The sequence below is a fragment of the Primulina eburnea genome, chromosome 15, assembly GCF_022965805.1.
Source record: "Primulina eburnea isolate SZY01 chromosome 15, ASM2296580v1, whole genome shotgun sequence".
Classification (NCBI taxonomy): domain Eukaryota; kingdom Viridiplantae; phylum Streptophyta; class Magnoliopsida; order Lamiales; family Gesneriaceae; genus Primulina; species Primulina eburnea.
The window spans coordinates 28,496,294-28,513,531 of record NC_133115.1 but is presented as its reverse complement, the minus strand read 5'-3'; the positions used below and the strand labels follow the sequence as shown (position 1 = coordinate 28,513,531).

At 32.9% G+C, this 17,238-nt stretch overlaps 2 protein-coding genes across 7 annotated transcripts in view; one reads left to right on the top strand and one right to left on the bottom strand.

Moving 5' to 3' along the window:
* On the top strand, nucleotides 1–2,665 carry LOC140814991 (uncharacterized). Of its 3 annotated transcripts, none has more exons than XM_073174085.1 (2): nucleotides 1–772; nucleotides 2,209–2,665. In XM_073174085.1, the coding sequence occupies exons 1-2, from the start codon at nucleotides 188–190 to the stop codon at nucleotides 2,284–2,286; spliced, it is 663 nt and encodes a 220-aa protein (XP_073030186.1). In that variant the 5' UTR covers nucleotides 1–187; the 3' UTR covers nucleotides 2,287–2,665. The 3 variants fall into 3 exon arrangements, with proteins under 3 accessions (XP_073030186.1, XP_073030187.1, XP_073030185.1); XM_073174086.1 differs by lacking the exon at nucleotides 2,209–2,665 and adding an exon at nucleotides 1,351–1,485 and having other exon boundaries at nucleotides 2–772; XM_073174084.1 differs by lacking the exon at nucleotides 2,209–2,665 and adding an exon at nucleotides 1,414–1,896 and having other exon boundaries at nucleotides 4–772.
* Nucleotides 2,666–3,724: 1,059 nt separating this feature from the next.
* The window catches only part of LOC140813724 (large ribosomal subunit protein uL3), a 34,984-nt gene continuing 21,470 nt past the window's right edge, over nucleotides 3,725–17,238 (bottom strand). The window contains exons 1-6 of one of the 4 annotated variants that reach the window (XM_073172382.1): nucleotides 6,900–6,966; nucleotides 6,436–6,537; nucleotides 6,109–6,219; nucleotides 5,308–5,612; nucleotides 4,493–4,902; nucleotides 3,725–4,165 (exon numbers count right to left, since the gene is read on the bottom strand). In XM_073172382.1, coding sequence (XP_073028483.1) covers nucleotides 3,907–4,165; nucleotides 4,493–4,902; nucleotides 5,308–5,612; nucleotides 6,109–6,219; nucleotides 6,436–6,520 — 1,170 coding nt within the window. In that variant the 5' untranslated portion in view covers nucleotides 6,521–6,537; nucleotides 6,900–6,966 and the 3' untranslated portion in view covers nucleotides 3,725–3,906. Of the gene's footprint in view, nucleotides 4,166–4,492; nucleotides 4,903–5,307; nucleotides 5,613–6,108; nucleotides 6,220–6,435; nucleotides 6,542–6,833; nucleotides 6,967–17,238 lie in introns of those variants that run through there. The other 3 variants (XM_073172383.1, XM_073172384.1, XM_073172386.1) reach the window with 3 other exon arrangements.

Below are 17,238 nucleotides of genomic sequence, written 5' to 3'. Positions count from 1 at the left end.
AGACATAAATACAATAATCACTTCACGCAAACTTTTCCTTGCCACTTTTGTGATTTGCAAGCAATCCAGAGCGCACTCTCTGTAAAGCTAGCCAAAGCACGACGGTTCCGCCGCCGTGTACACCGGGTGGCGGGGCCCACCTTTTTTCACTTTCCTAACGGAAACCCAGCTGGGATCTCCTCTGAATATGACTTCAAGACCCGCCGCCCCGGTTCCCACCACCAACGGTCACCACCGCCAGTACTACCCACCCACCACCAGTTCCTCTTCTACATCCGCCTCCTTCCGCGGTTGCTGCTGCTGCCTATTCCTCCTCTTTTCCTTCCTCGCTCTCCTCATTCTCGCCATCATCCTCGTCATCGTCCTCGCCGTCAAACCCAAGAAGCCCGAATTCGACCTCCAGCAAGTAGCCGTTCAGTACGTGGGGATCAACCCTACCACCTCCTCCTCCGCTGTGGTGTCCCTCAACATCCGGATGCTCTTCTCGGCCGCAAACGACAACAAGGTTGGGATCAAGTACGGCGAGTCCAGGTTCACCGTCATGTACCGCGGCATACCCCTTGGACGGGGGACGATCCCCGCGTTCTTCCAACCCGCCCACAGCGTAAAACGGGTGGAGACCACCATTTCCGTCGACCGGGTCAATTTACTGCAAGCAGATGCTGCAGATTTGGTGAGGGATGCTTCGTTGAACGACCGGGTCGAGCTACGGGTCGTCGGTGATGTCGGAGCCAAGATCCGGATTCTTGGTTTCAATTCTCCCGAGGTGCAGGTAAGCTCTTGCTGCTGTATCGCTTTTCCCATTTATTATTATTTAGCGTAAATTTAGTTTATATTGGTGAAATATATATATATAATCGAAAATTGAGAGCGAAGATCTTTGTCCACCTCCGAGATATGTGATCTCTGTCACACTGTTTTCTATAATGCGCGGTTCCTTAGCTTCGTCCTCCAGCAATGGAGTTTTTTGCCAGTTTATTAATTTTCTTGATTCTTGATTAGTATGAATATGATAGGGTTTGGGCGACAGACTACACTGCCCACTTTTTCCAAATTAAACAAACAATTCTAAATTAGTTTACATTCATATTATTTGATTTATTTTGTTGGGCTTTAAATCTTGTGATAGAAGCAAAAGATACAAGGAAATATGAAAATAGTGGAATGTTTTTGTTTGGCGTGAGTTCCACGAAGAAAGAATACGAGGGAGTAACCCTGTGGTCCACTCCCGTCGTAATCACATACACTCCACTCCCCATTGGCATAAACTATTGTAACAAATCACTCTCCCAACTCGAAAGCACGAAAATGCCTCGATGGTATAAAATTTATACTAATACATGTTTTCAGGTTATATCCATTGTGTTGGACAAGAAATGAACTGGGTTAGTGAAATATGTTGTAACTGGACAGGTATCTGTGGATTGCAGCTTAGCCATCAGTCCAAGAAAGCAGACCTTGATATCGAAGCAGTGTGGATTTGATGGTCTTAGTGTATGAATGATTAGATCCCCATTGGTATTCCTTTGATTAAATACACACTTACTCCAACTCCCACTTTCTGTCTCAAATAACGTAAAGTTATGTTGAGGGATGAGATTTTACAAAGTGAATTCTCAGCTGTCTATGAAGAACCCAATTCTGAGCAAGAAGATGGAGAAAATAATGGGTTTTCTACTATAAAAGATGAGCCATGGATATGGATATATATGTATGTACAAGGAAGAGGGTTTTGCAAGTTTAGCTCCTCTGCTATAAAGTTTTGGACTCTTTACTGATTCTTGTTTTGTTCTTTGGGTCATTCCCACGCCCTTTTTACTTTATTGTATTCCTACTCTTCACCGAATCCTGATGGAATGTCAGTATGATATTTTTGGAATCATTTGGTTTGAAAAGTTCTTGTTACCACAAGGGGTATGCGATAATCCAAAATTATATCTGTCAAAAAATTTCATATTTTTAAAATATGATCACAGATCTTATGGTCCAATTCAAATCATTTCAGATTATCAAAATTTGTGCTCATGCCAGAATTGATGGCTATATAGGACCACGTTGATTGATGATCAATATCAAAATTTCATAATTTAGAATGTCTTTTGAAAAAAATTCATTCCGGCAAAAACATTTATTTCACGTTTACTCTTCGACATGTACATAATTAAGCAATCTTCTGAAACAAAATGACATGCCTCTCTTTCCTCCAAGATTTGTCCCAAGCGACCACTTGGCAATTGCTTTCGTGTCGCCGTGAGACCATTCTTGACGAAGATGACGAGCCTGTAATTCTTTCAATTAACTATCTGAGTTTTTCTTTTTATCACCTAGACAAGCTCTAATGTGAGGTTGGCCCCCGTGTTCTTTTATTGCGAACTCCGCAATTTCAACCACCTCTGGGTCCGTCAAGTTACTGACCGTCTGTCAACCGGCGACCGTTGAAGCAGAAGGGAGAAGAATCGAGCAGATAACAAGAAACAACGACAGAGATTTGGGTTCCATTTTGGTCAGGTTTGCAGTGCTTGTGAAATTTGTGTGATTGCAGGTGGGTTTATATAGTGGCGATGCCCGATCAAAATGCTTGCTTTGTTGACACTAGCTTGTAAGCAAAAGACTACTTCAGTGAAATTTAATTTATAATCAGATTTTCCCAAAAAAAGAAATTTATAATCAGATTTGGTTAATAATTTGTAAGAGATTGATCGTGCTCAAAGTTATGGCGGGCATTTGTATTTTAATTTTGAAATGAATAATCTAATTTTTATTACATTCATTCATGTTTAGAATAACAAATATCAAATGAAAAGGAAATCTGAATAATAAAATTTTATTATATTAAGGAAGATGAGTGTCAAATATACAAAATTTAGAAGAGGTAAATGCAAATTATCTATTTAATATATGAATAAAATACTTTTTTTCATTCAATAAAAATTTATATAAGAACATATTTCAATAAACTTATCATTATCCACTAAAAATTATCATATTTCATATTTTTTTCAAATTCTAACAATAATTAAAATATTAATTTACACTCGAATATAACATCAATTATTTATGCATGTGAATTTTCAATGACATGTACGCAGCTGCTCTTGTTTTTATTTTCTGATATCGGGCAGATTATAAGCTTCAATTTAAAGGCAAAAACTTATGTGGAACTGTTTCACGGATCGTATTTTGTGAGACGGATATCTTATTTGGGTCATCTATGAAAAAGTATTATTTTTTATATTAAGAGTATTACTTTTTATTGTGAATATTAGTAGAGTTGACTCGTCTCACAGATAAAGATTCGTGAGATCGTCTCACAAGAGACCTACTCCAATTTAAATATGCATCATAAAAATGAGAATCAGATCAACGACCAAATTTGAACTTTCCGAGTCACTTATGACCAAATCATCATGTATCAGATATTATGACATTTTTTAGATTAAAAAGTTTTCCATCTCTGAAACATTTAAAACATTTAGATATTATAATATTATATATCATGTAATCTCATGCTTTGTTTGAATATATTTTATGTTTTAAAATTAAGGGTGATTTCATGTTTTGGATTTGAATGTGTAATAGTACAAAGACTTTCCATTGATATTACTTTATACATATATATTTGATATGAAGGATTAATGCATTGTCAATGTTGCAATTTTAATAAATTTATAAAAAAACAACACATAAATATAGTTCGGAAAGTAGGAAATCAAAAACCTAGTCAAGACATGAACTGAATTTTCATAGTAAGAAAGACAAAATTTTTAGCAGATGTTCAAACAGAAACAGGTAAATGACTCTCCGACAGAATGGCAAAAAGAAACTTTGACACTTTGGAAACCATGAAATCTTGAAAAATAAACTCGAACGTTTTAGAATCCCACAAGCAACAATGGCTTCAGATATCTAAGCCTTGACTCGACCATAAAACTTTTGTTTCTCCTGGGTTGTCTGGAAGCGTCCGTGTCCAAATTTGGACGAGGTATCAATGAACTTAAGCTTAATCTCTTCAAGGGCAACACGTGAAGTCTGGGTGAGAAGAGATTGTCGAAGAGTAACAACCCTTTTCTTAGGGCCAACACAGCAACCTTTGATCATCAGGTAATCATCTTTAACCACACCGTAGTGAGGAAATCCACCCATCGGTGTAACATCTTTCTCCGTCCTGCCGTAGTTTCATTTTAATACAAAAAATTAGTAATACATAGAGAGCAACTTGTTAGAGCAGCAGATACAAATGGATTACGGTTGTTCGATATATTGCAGAGATATAAGTAGAAAAATTTCATGAATTCAGTGCAGCTCAGAAGTTAGCACAACAGCATATTGTTCATTTAGCCAAAACACTTTTTATTAGAAAAATGTTCATATCAATAAAAAACGGCGAAAGAGTGAGAAATTATAATTACGAGAATACCATAGAAAGCAACATAATTTTAAGAAGCAAAGAATATAGATATCCACTTGGGGTAGGGGTGGGGATATTATCAACCTGTCAAACTCGGTACTGGCAGAGTGATCTTCTTTCCCCACCTTTCCAAGCTTGTATACCTTCTTGTTCATTTCAGTACGGTGATGATATCCATTCTGACCAGCCCTGGCAACAGTGAATGAAACTCTGGCAGGGTGCCAAGCTCCAATACAAGCAACCTTGCGAAGACCCCTGTGAGTTTTGCGGGGAAGACGAGTAACACCCCATCGGGTAACAACACCTTCATAACCTTTACCCTTTGTGACACCAATAATGTCTATCATTTCGTCTTTCTGGAAAACAGCATCAACAGGGATCTGTTTCTCAAAGAAACCATATGCATAGTCCACCTTTTGGGCAATGGTTCCACCATTCACTTGAATCTCCATCAAATGTGCCTTCTTTTGCTTCAGCCCTTTCATTTTCCTTATCTGCATAATTAATACATGAATTTATTAGAGTAACCTGGAAAGTCGAGAACCAATGCTTTCACGTACAATAGTCAACTGTTCCATGGCATGAGAAAAAGAAAACAATCAGAAGGCAAAGCCAAATTTAACCCTGGAGTAGACTTGCCTCCAGATTCTCAGTATCATCTAAATCAATTGATGAACATCCCTACTTTAATATTTTGTAGACAAATAAAATAGAGTTTTAATACAATGTAACCAAATTGACATTCCTATATGCCATTTGACAATGCACTAAAGTATGTGGCTCTCAGTGGTTTTCTCAAGCCATCAACATATTGTGAATGAAACAATGATTCAAAACCTATGTGATGTTAAAGAATTAAGACATAAAACTATAAAACAAGAATAAGATCGAGTTGGTACCTGAGTGTGAGCAAGTACACGAACAACAGAAGAATATTTTTTCAGTTTCTCCAGCTGTGACTGGAGATCCTTTTTCCCCTCATCAGTCTCCAGTTTCTTGGAATACTTGGTAAAGGCCTTCTTTTTGGATTTGCACCAGTTCTTGTAAAACCTCCTCTTAACCTCTTCGCTAAGATGCTGAGCCCAAACAGTGTTAAGGCAGCGAAGGCCACGAGGAGTCTTCACATACCCAACCACTCCAACAACCACCATAGGTGGTGTTTCAATGATAGTGACAGCTTCACAGGTCTCTTTCTTGTGCAGCTCTACAAATAGTTCAAAGTGAGATTTATTTCAGCTAAAAATATTTAGCTAACTCACCACTATTTAATAAAATAACAGTCAGACACAAAATTAGGTATGTTTTCTGTCAGAGGGAAACAATAACACAAAAACTAAAAGAGTAAAACTAGATGCACAAAAATGTACAAGTCCCACCATGAAAGTAAATATCCCAATTTTGTCAAAAATAACAAAAAGAAAAAAAAAATTGTATAACACATCACTGGAAAATACCTTATATAGAAACGATCAACGCTAATTTAACCATAAATGAAAACAAGAATTACCTATCATAGAATATGGTATACTGCACCAGGAAAAAGTTTTACTATTCACATTACAAGAAATTTTTATAGAAGAGACTAACTAGGAGAAATAACAAGTCTAAAATTACATGAGTAAGATATAAGAGCATGCTATTTATAGAACTGATCAGTAACATGATAGACATTCAGTAGAAATTTCAGACACAAACATTACTTGATCCGGGTTTCTCAACTTCTCTGACAATGTGTGTCATCCCAGCCTTGTAACCCAAGAAGGCTGTCAGCTTGCAGGGCTTGCTAGGGTCATCCTTGGGAAAAGCCTTCACTGCGTAATTCATGGCAAGAAGCAAGAGTAATGAATGATAAGCTACAAAGCAATTATACATGCAATAAATGTCAATTCAATAAGGATAAATTACATCACAAACTTCCGACCGATAGTTTAGTAATATTTCCAAGATTGTCTGAGTAACTTTCAAATTTATATTAGTTAGAAAGGAGTCGCATTATTGCTTAGCCTAATCTACAAAACGATAGTTACCCTTTCCCCTGTGGCGAGCAGCCCGCTTCCTCGGGAGGAAACCGAGTGACCCGTGCCTTGGGTGCTCAAACTTCCTGTGCGACATATTTTCGCCTCCTGCACCTGCGCAACAAAACCCATACTTTCTAAACCATCGATACCACAAAACACAACAAACTAATACCGTTCTAACAAAAGTATTCGACAGTTGTAGCTACTCGATCACCATCACTTCCACACACAAACAAGCATAAATTTAACGCAGAATGATTCAAAAAACACAAATTCTACCCTTCAATATCAATGAAACAAGACCTGTATTCCATTATCCAATCATTTACAAATCCGTAAAATGGATAATTTCCACACAAAAAAAACCATAACTATGTTGTAAAAGATGCTCCTAAAGTTGCTGAAACCTGAATCTAGTAACAAATTGAAATCAAACCACGTCGGAATGACCTGCAATAACCAACGGCGTGTACCTGTTAACTGCGCTTGGAGACGAGACTTCCGCTCAGTGAAAAACCCTAATTCCCAGATAAGCTGGAAGCAAAAATAGTTGGGCCGACAACTATGTTGGGTTTAGTCAGTGGGTCTTTTCGGGCCTATAATCTCATGGCCCGTTTAACAAACTGATGTTTTTATTTTCAATGATTTGATTATACTAGGAGGAGTAACAAGTATTTCGATTATTTAGTTATAAAAATATTATTGGGCTACTAAAAAGTTTTTTTAACACGTGGGTTTGACACCTAATATATAAAAGTAGAGTATGTCTCTTGTGAGATGGTATCACGAATTTTTATCTGTGAGACTGATCAACCCTATCAATATTCACAATAAAAAGTAATACTCTTAGCATAAAAAGAAATATTTTTTCATGGATGTCCCAAATAAAAATATTTCTCACAAAATACGGCTCGCGAGACCTTCTCATACAAGTTTTTGCCATAAAATTAATGTTTTTCTTCACAAAATATGGAATAAAACAAAATAAACATCAACGAAATTTCGAATTCGAAACTCAATTATGACAAATAACCGTGAAATAAAGTAAAAAGAGAAGGAAGACTTGGGACTTTACGATCTTATTGTTGTTGCCCTCCGACCCCATATTCCCAAATCGATTAGGCAATAATAAAGAGTAGGGGGTCAATTCGGGTGGGTTGGATGAGGTTGAGCAATAGTACTATTCAAAAATTGCCTAACCCGAACCCGAGCCAACCCGAAAACTCTCAACCAGAACATGAACCCGAAGCAACCCGTATAACCTGATTTTGAATTTTTTTTATAATTTTTTTAAAATAAAATAAAATAAAATCAAGTTAAAAAAAATATCAATATTTTAGTTTAAACACATAATAATAAAATCCCCCTCGTATATATGATTTAAATTTTAAAGTCTAATTGTAGAAAAATAAAGTATATTTACTAAATCAAATAAATAATTGTTTAAAAAATAAAAAATGTTCAAAATAAATATTAAATTATGAAAATTCTTGATATAAATATAAAATAAATATTTTTTAAGATGCAATATATAAAAATGTAAGCAGTATTTATTAATTATATATATTTTTTTAAAAAAATAAATTTTCGGGTCAACCCACCCAACCCAAACCCGGTCATTTTTTTCGGGTCAGCTATCAGGTCCAACTCGATCTGACCCAAACCCGAAAATCCCAAACCCAAACATGATTTTTTTTGGGTTGAATCGTATCGGGTTTGTAGGTCGAGTCGGATTTTGACATTCCTAGTAAGGAGACGAGAATTTCTCTTGAAGAAATAACGCGTTATATCACATTAATTATTAAATGCAAGGTTAGCCATTTTTTAAAGGAGCAGGTCTCATGTGAGACCGTCTAACGTATTCCAATCTGTGAGACGGGTCAATTCTAACCATATTCACAATAAAAAGTAATACTCTAAGCATAAAAAGTTATATTTTTTCATGGATTATCCAAATAAAGATACGTCTCACAAAATACGACCCGTGAGACCGTCTCACACAAGTTTTTGCTTTTTTAAAGTACCACGTATAAACAATAAAATAAAATATCAATATTCTTTTCATCCACTTTTCAGTATATATACTACATATAAATAAATAAAATATAATATTGATATACTTTTTCATCAACTTACCATTCCAAAATTATTTTGGGAAAATTATATTTTTGGTATATACACATTCACAATGTAATTATAAAGTATTATCAAATTTCAACAATAGTTCACTGTCTTTATTATTATTATTTTTTTTTTGCAATTTCAGTTATTTTTTCAGCATAACACTGATGAGCATCGATTTGGTTCAGATATAGCTCTAAAATGTATAGTATCACATTAGTACTCTCATTATAAAAATCCAAAAACTATCAAAGTTCAAAGATATAAGATTAAGACTCACATTTGACTATAAAAATAATCATAATCTCAAAGAGACGTGACACTTTGATGATGTTTTTTTTAACTAGTTAAATCTACGTTCCTTCCCAAGCTTTAGACTAAATGTATATATATATATGCGGCATGCATGCTCATTTGTTTATAGTTTTTTTTTATTTTGTTTAGTGTAAATCAACCAAACCTTTTCCGTACCTTCCTAACATTTCTTTTTTTGGAAGAAACATATATTGCTAATTTCTTTCTATAAAAGCTAGAAATTATTAGAAGCTAACTCACAAATTTTAACTCAATTATTCTTAACTCAATTATTCTTATGTTAACTAGCAGTACTAAACGATAAAATACATAATTTCATGTCGTTCGCTACGTTTAGACGAGAATAATATATATTAGAGTGAGTCTCATGTGAGACCGTCTCACGGATCTTAATCTGTGAGACGGGTTAACCCTACTTATATTCACAATAAAAAGTAATATTCTTAGCATAAAAAATAATATTTTTTCATGAATGACCCAAATAAGAGATCCGTCTCGCAAATACAACCCGTGAGACCGTCTCACACAAGTTTTTGCCTATATATTAATATAATCACAAAAACAATTAAGGTTTATAAACATTTTGCATCATATATATATATATATATATATATATATATATATATATATATATAGACACACACATTAAACTTGTTCATCCTTTTCAGCCAATTTACAATTGATTTATATATATACACATTAAACTTGTTCATCCTTTTCAGCCAATTTACAATTGATTTATATATATATATATATATATATATATATATATATATATATATATATATATATACGGTAAATCCATCAATGATTCACCTATTAAATGTGACGAAACATAGAAATTTATACATCCAATAAATGAACGTCACTGCATTTGTGCTTACATAAATATACAACAAGTGAGTGATCAACATCTCAAAATTATACATACATACATATATGTATGTGTGTATGCAGCATATAACCACGTAGATTCTGAGGTAAAAAAATTCATGAGTCAAGCAAATTAACGAAAAAGGGGCACAAAAAATAAAAGTAGCACAGTTCTGAAATCAACAAGGTGAAATAGGGTTTTCTAGCCTGTTAATTAATTTTTACAATTAAGTTCATACACAAAACTCTAAGGCAGGACTTAAACATAGTTCTTATCTTGATTCTTGATAATTGATTTGGTGACACGGTAGAGATCAACGATCGACCGGAACTTCTTTTTCCGGCGGTGCGGCAGTTCTTTCATCATGAAAAGCATGCCGGCGGAGGATATTTCATTGGAATCCCCCACGCTTTCGGCTTCACGGCTTTGCTCCACTGTCTTGGCCGCATCTCCGCCGCTCTCCTCCGATCCGCAGCTGAGTTGTATCAGCAGCAAGGCCGCATCCACTTCGGGCTCCTTGAGGGCGGTTTCCATCTGGGTTTTCGCTGCTTTGTTTCTCGCGGGCGGGGGTGAGGATTTGGAGTAAGATTTATTTGATATTCCGTACATATAAATATAATAAATAAAAGAAGTTAGATATTTAAATTTTATTAAAGTCTTCTCAAGTCATGATGTGTAATGCCGTAAAACTACAGATTGAACCTTCAAGTGTTCTTTATTTGCACTCAACCCCTTCTGTTTCTTGGTAGTGACATTGATCAATTTTCTTCGGAGGTCATAAGTTATCAAGTAGCATGTCAAGTCATTTTAATTATTTTACAATTATTATGTATTATATGTCATTCTTCTTTTATCAATCATTTATGAGTGAGTTTCATGTGAGATCGTTTCACGGATCATAATCTGTGAGACGGGTCAAACATATCCATATTTATAATAAAAAGTAATATTCTTAGCATAAAAAGTAATATTTTTTCATGGGTGACCCGACCCAAATAAGAGATCTGTCTCACAAATACGACCCGTGAGACCGTCTCACACAAGTTTTTGTCATCATTTAATACATTATATTTTGGATCATCTTAATCGAAACGGCAAGCATTTGTGTGAGACGGTCTCAGGGGTCATATTGTGTGAGACGGATATCTTATTTGAGTCATCCATGAAAAATATTACTTTTTATTGAAAATATCGGTATAGTTAAGTTGACCCGTCTCACAACTAAAAATTCGTAAGATCGTTTCACAAGAGATATACTCAATTGAAAGATTATCGATAAAAATATAATCGAAATCCATTAATTTAAATAAATCTAAGTTAATTTGTATTGTCACATGTAGCCCTCACAATGATTGCATGGTTGATAACTAAGATTGTTCCGATTTAATAAATATACAACCTATGATTGGACAAACTTCCTCTTGTCAGTATCCAATCGACCACATCGCTAGAAGCACAAAACCTCCAAGTTATCAAGCTAGCCATTAACAAGATGTACATGAAACATATGTAGGGTTAGAGGTGACAACGAGACGAGTCTGAATTAACAAGCTAGCCATATACTCGTTCTTCCTCGCATTCGAAAACAGGCAGGTCAATCTTGATTGGATATGTTGGACTCGTTTATAATTAAATAATTTTGGAATTTTAGTAATTAATTATACAGTAAAAAACGTTTAAAGAATAATAAATCATTAAAAATATTTCTCATTTTTATATTAATAATATTTAAGAACAAAAAAATATTTCACAAAGTTAAAATATATTAATTTATTTTCAATTCATAACAAAATAAAAATTATAATTATAAAAATTAAAATATTTCAATCCTAAAATATTATAAACTAAAATTAAGGATTAATGTATACATTATTCAATAAATAAAAAATATAAATAAATTCTTAATAAATATACATATATTGGCGGGGGGGCAAGTCCGGGGTGGTACATCGAATCCCAATACTCGCCCTCGGACTCGCACCCGCTTGACCGGGTCTGAACCCACCATTCCAGGACATGTTTAATACTGGATGGATTAATACTCAGCCTGATATATATCATCCATATGCACAGGGTGGAGGCACATCGTTTTTCACACGGGCTTTATCTCGGGTGTTCCAAAAAATTTTAAAAAAATATGTAATTTTTTTTATAAATTTGGATAAATTTGATATTAGTCTAAGTAGATCAATTTAAAATATTAAAAAATTTTAGAATTTAAAATTCTAGTCCGAGTAGAATCGGGGAGCCACTGTGCACAACAGGTGACTTGCGTGCTCAGTCATGATGTCACAGCTTGGTGTACCCTTCTATACTTATATTTATTTTTATTATTGTTTATTAAGTTTCCTCTTAATGGAGACAAAAGACTCCGTTTCGTGGATTGTTTTACTATTCTTTTCTCAAAATTCATCTTTATCAAAATTGCAGTTCGTCCCTCACTGTTTTTAAAAATTACAGTATTACCGTTATCTAAATAAAAATTAAATTAATTATAAAAAAAAACTGTAAACCCACGCAACACATGCCAAAAGTCACTAGTATAAAGAATCTCTATAATAGAGGAAAAAAAAAGTCATCTTTTTTTCCCAAAATTATCCTTATGATGTACATATTACATTTTTATTTTTTGTTTTTATTTCAACATTTCAAATTGCACTTTAATCCTTCTATAGTTTTTATAATTATTATATGACCATCACATAACTATAAATGACTATAATCTATAATTAATTTTTACAACTATGAATATTACTCTTATTTAAATATAAATCAAAGTATTTAAAAAAATGACAAAAACTTGTGTGATACGGTCTCACGGGTTGTATTTATGAGACAGATCTATTATTTTGGTCACCCGTGAAAAAATATTACTTTTTATTCTAAAAGTATTATTTTTATTATGAATATGGGTAGGTGAGACGGCATCTCCACTCTTAAAAATTATTATTAAAGTGCACTAGTGTCATATATAACCCATGCGATTTGATAGACAACTGGAGAGGTGTCCTAATAGACAAGATAGTTATTTCGAGAATCTTAGGGATACGACTGAATTTAAGCTAATAAAAAGCGTGTTAACATACACAGATCACGTTACATAAATCATGTTCATCGGATCTGTCGAATCTTGGACTTCCAAAAAACGCACAACCCCTTTCCACGCTTATATACCTTCCAAATATGATAGAAATAGATCATGATATCTATGGTCTTTCATTTGCGCCTTTTTGTTTCGTTCCTTACTTGAATGTCGGAGAGGATGAAACATGAATAATTATATTTGAACATGCGTCATCACTTATATATATATATATATATATATGTATCAGTGTATGTGTGTGTGCGCGCGCGCGGATGGTAACATGCACCTCACTACCTTAATTAGGTAGTATCAAACACAATTTCTTAAAAAAATTAATCTTCAAATTGTTTTAGCATTAAAACGGCTTCGAAATACCACACTTTGTCTTCTTAAGAATAATTTCTAAGTTTTGTTGGGTCTAAGATAATAATAGGGGGAAATGATTTTTTGGTCCACCAATTCAAATTTTGGGTTCTAGTCCATTAAATTTTTAAAGTTTGTTTTGATATATTAATTTTAAATTTCGTTTATTTTAATCTAATTGTTAAGGTGATATATGGCAAATCAACATTTTTCATATCATGTCAACATTTTTCGATGTCCCGTCAACAATTTAATAAGATTAGCCAGAAAAAATTTGAAAGTTAACAAACTAAACCAAAGTGTGAAAACGTAGTTGATTAAAATCCAAAATTGAACAAGTTAGTGAACAAAAAAACTAATTTCGCAATGGCATCAACCCCAATAACAAATCCAGCACGTAGTTCTACGTTTTCAATTTTAATCATGATAAAAAAATTGTGTGAGACGACCTCACGGATCAAATTTTGTGAGACAGATCTCTTATTTGGGTCATCCATGAAAAAATATTACTTTTTATGTTAACATTATTTTTTTTGTTGTGAATATCAGTATGATTGACCCATCTCACAGATAAAGATTCGTAAGACCGTGTGACAAAAAACTTACTCTTTTATCATTCAACTTGTCTCCCCAGAAAACACCATAGCAATCCAAAGACTGGTCACACTTTTCTGTAATATACATTCCTTTCCTTTATTCTAACAAACACAAGCCTGCTTTCTCGAGATGAGAAATTCAGAAAAATAATTTTAGAAATGATTACGTATAGACTAAAAAATAAAATAGGATTTAGATCCTCCTCTATTTTTACTGCACACACAACAGTGCTGCACAATTTTTTTTAACTATCATCTCGTTTCATCCGACAAATATCATCTCATATAAAAAATACACGATAAAATAAAATTTAAATTCTCTATTTTTACTGAAAAACAACTTTTTATCGATCATATCGTTTCATCTAATAATGATCAGACCGTGTAAACAATTTTTAACATAGAATACCTAAAAATAACACTTTAATCTCCCTTCAAATTCTCTTTTTTTTTTCCCCTGCTTACGAATTTTCTTTAGATTTTGGATCAATGAAATGTATTAATTACAGTCGAATCCTAAATCAAATATTCATTCAATTAATATTAAATCTCAGAAGGTTGAGAAAAGTCCAGATAATATATACAAGCAAGGCAATAAAAGACTGTAAAACCAGTGTTTATTACAAGAAGTTTACATATTACACACACAAAAATCATCAAAACACCCATATGTACACACAACGAAGCTCAAAAAGTTCAGAGAACCTCAAATTTCTTCCCCGAAATGAAGAGAAAAAAAGAAGAAGAAGAAAGAAACGCAATCAAACCCTACCTCTCTCACGCCTCCTATTCTTGATCATCAGGGGCTGCCCAGTCTTTCCATATATATCACTGATCGATCCCACCCTGATTTTCTTCCGCGGCAGAACCTCTGTATCCAACAAGTTCTCTGGATCGACCAAGGCGCTGGCGGACGACGACGTCTCGCCGACGCTCTCTTCTTCTTCTTTCTGCCTCGGGAAATCCACCCAAAACACATGAAAACCGTCTCCGCAGTCGCCGCTGAGCTGGATTAACTGAACGACTGCTTCGATTTCTCGCTCTGTCAGGCTCGATTCCATCTGGGCTTTCCTCCCTCGACGGATGTATAGATACAGGATTTTGTGTGTATATGCTTACGTGTGTTTTAGGAAGAGCGTGGCAAATGAGGGAAAGCCATTTATTCTGAGTCATTTTTTTTAATTGTCTTTTTTTTATACTGGAAAGGCGATATTACCCCTACAAAAAAGCTTGATCGGGACTTTTTGTGTGGCCAAGTACCGACCTTAGTCGAGGACAATAAAGTCATTCGATAAGAGCGTGGAGACCACTGTTTCTTTAGTTAAAGGATGACTAGCTACTTTGCACACGTGGTGCGTGTGTGTAATTTTTTTTATAATTATCGAGAGACTAAAGTGAAATTTGACAAATTATCGAGGAAATAAAGTGCTATTTGAATTGTTGTAATTTAAAAAATAAAAACAAAAATGTTTTTTGAAATTAAAAATAAATTAAAACCAAAATGTAATATTGATGGCACATAAGGTCAAAATGGGAAAATCTAAAAACAGACCAAGACACTATTTTGTCTCTATTATAGAGATTCTTAATAATAGTAATAGATTAAGATTGATCGAACTATTTTTTAGGAATTTATTTGTCAAATGTCAAATCTTTTTATTTTCTTTATATGACCATTTCAGTTTAATTTAAGGGTAAATTTCAAAAAAATACATGTGTGAATGTTTAAATTAAAATTCAGTACCTAACTATATTTTTTTAGAAATCAGTACCTGACATATCTATACATTTAGTTTTAGCTACCCATAAACTAAACTTTACATTTTTACCCTCTATTATTTAAATAAATATATTATTTTATCCACAAAAATTATATCATTTTTTTCATTTAAAATATAATTTTAACAAATATTCTTTCTCAATTATCATGGAATAAAAATAAATACTTATTTTGATATACAAAATACCTATTATGGGGTTTCAGATACTTGATTTTGCTCTTTGAATACTCTAAATATATAGAAATACTATATTTTCGAGCATTCATCATAAATCAAGTCATTGTTGGTCTTTTCATGAAAATGCATTATGATGACTTATTCATGTCATTTTATTTTTTTTAAAAAATATATAGATCATCATTCATCATGAAATAAGATTAATTATTTATTTTGACATACAAAATACCTATTTTGGAGTTCCAAATGCTTGATTTTACTCTTTGAATACTCCAAATGTGTAAGAAAATACTGGAACTTCAAGCTATCACAATAAATTCAATAATTGTTGTCATCTAATTTTTGAAAAAACACAGTTACTCACTCATTGTTGAATTAGAAAAATTACTCATTTTGATCGATAAATACCTATTTCCGGGTTCCAAATATTTGATTTGGCTATTTGAATACTTCAAATGTGTAAGAAAATACTTAAGTTTCAAGTAATATTAATTGACTTTTGATTGTGTCATTTGTGAAGTTAAAGTGTGATACTCAAATTGGTACACAGAGTAACTAATTAGAGTATATAAATACATGATTTTACCTCCTAAATACTCATATCCAATTATTTGAGTATGCCAAAATATAATTTGAAGTTAATATTAGTGACACCGTTGATGATATTCGTGAAGCAAAAATGTGATACCTAAATTAATACAAATAATACATAATTCGAGTTCACAAACACCTGATTTTACCTTTTAAATACTCAAATTATATTGAGTGTCAAAATATATAATTTGAAGATAATATTAAATATTTTTTGATGATGTGATCTGTGAATAAAAAACGTGCTACTTAAATTGGTACAAATAGTACCTAATTTGATTTCACATATACTCGATTTACTTTTTAAGACTCAATTTTGATTATTTTGGGATATAAAAAATATAGTTTCAAATAATATTGAGTGACTTTTGATGTGTCATTTGTGAAGTTAAAATGTGATACCTAAATTAGTGCAAAAAATATCTAATTCGAATCTATTGATAATTTATTTTACTCCCTAGATGAGAAGTATTTTAATTTGAGTTTGCAAATACTTGATTTCGTAAATGAGATACTCACAATATGTATTAAAATACTATATATTCGAATAAGCAACTTAAGTTCACCAAATGTTGGTATTTTTATGAAAGATACATTTGGATGACATATTCATCTCATTTAATAATTAAAAACAAAAACAAATTCTCAACTAAGCATGAAAATTTTAAAGTATTTAGTTTTACTTGAGAAGTACTTAATTTGAGTTTGCAAATACTTAATTTCGTAAATGAGATGCTCATAATATGTATTAAAATATTAGGTATTCGAATAGACAACGAAAGTTCACCAAGTATTGATATTTCCATGGAATAAGCATTTAGATGACATATTCATATCATTTAATATTTTTCTGTAAAAGAAAAAACAGATTCCCAACTAAGCATAAAAATTTTAAAGTATTTGTTTTTA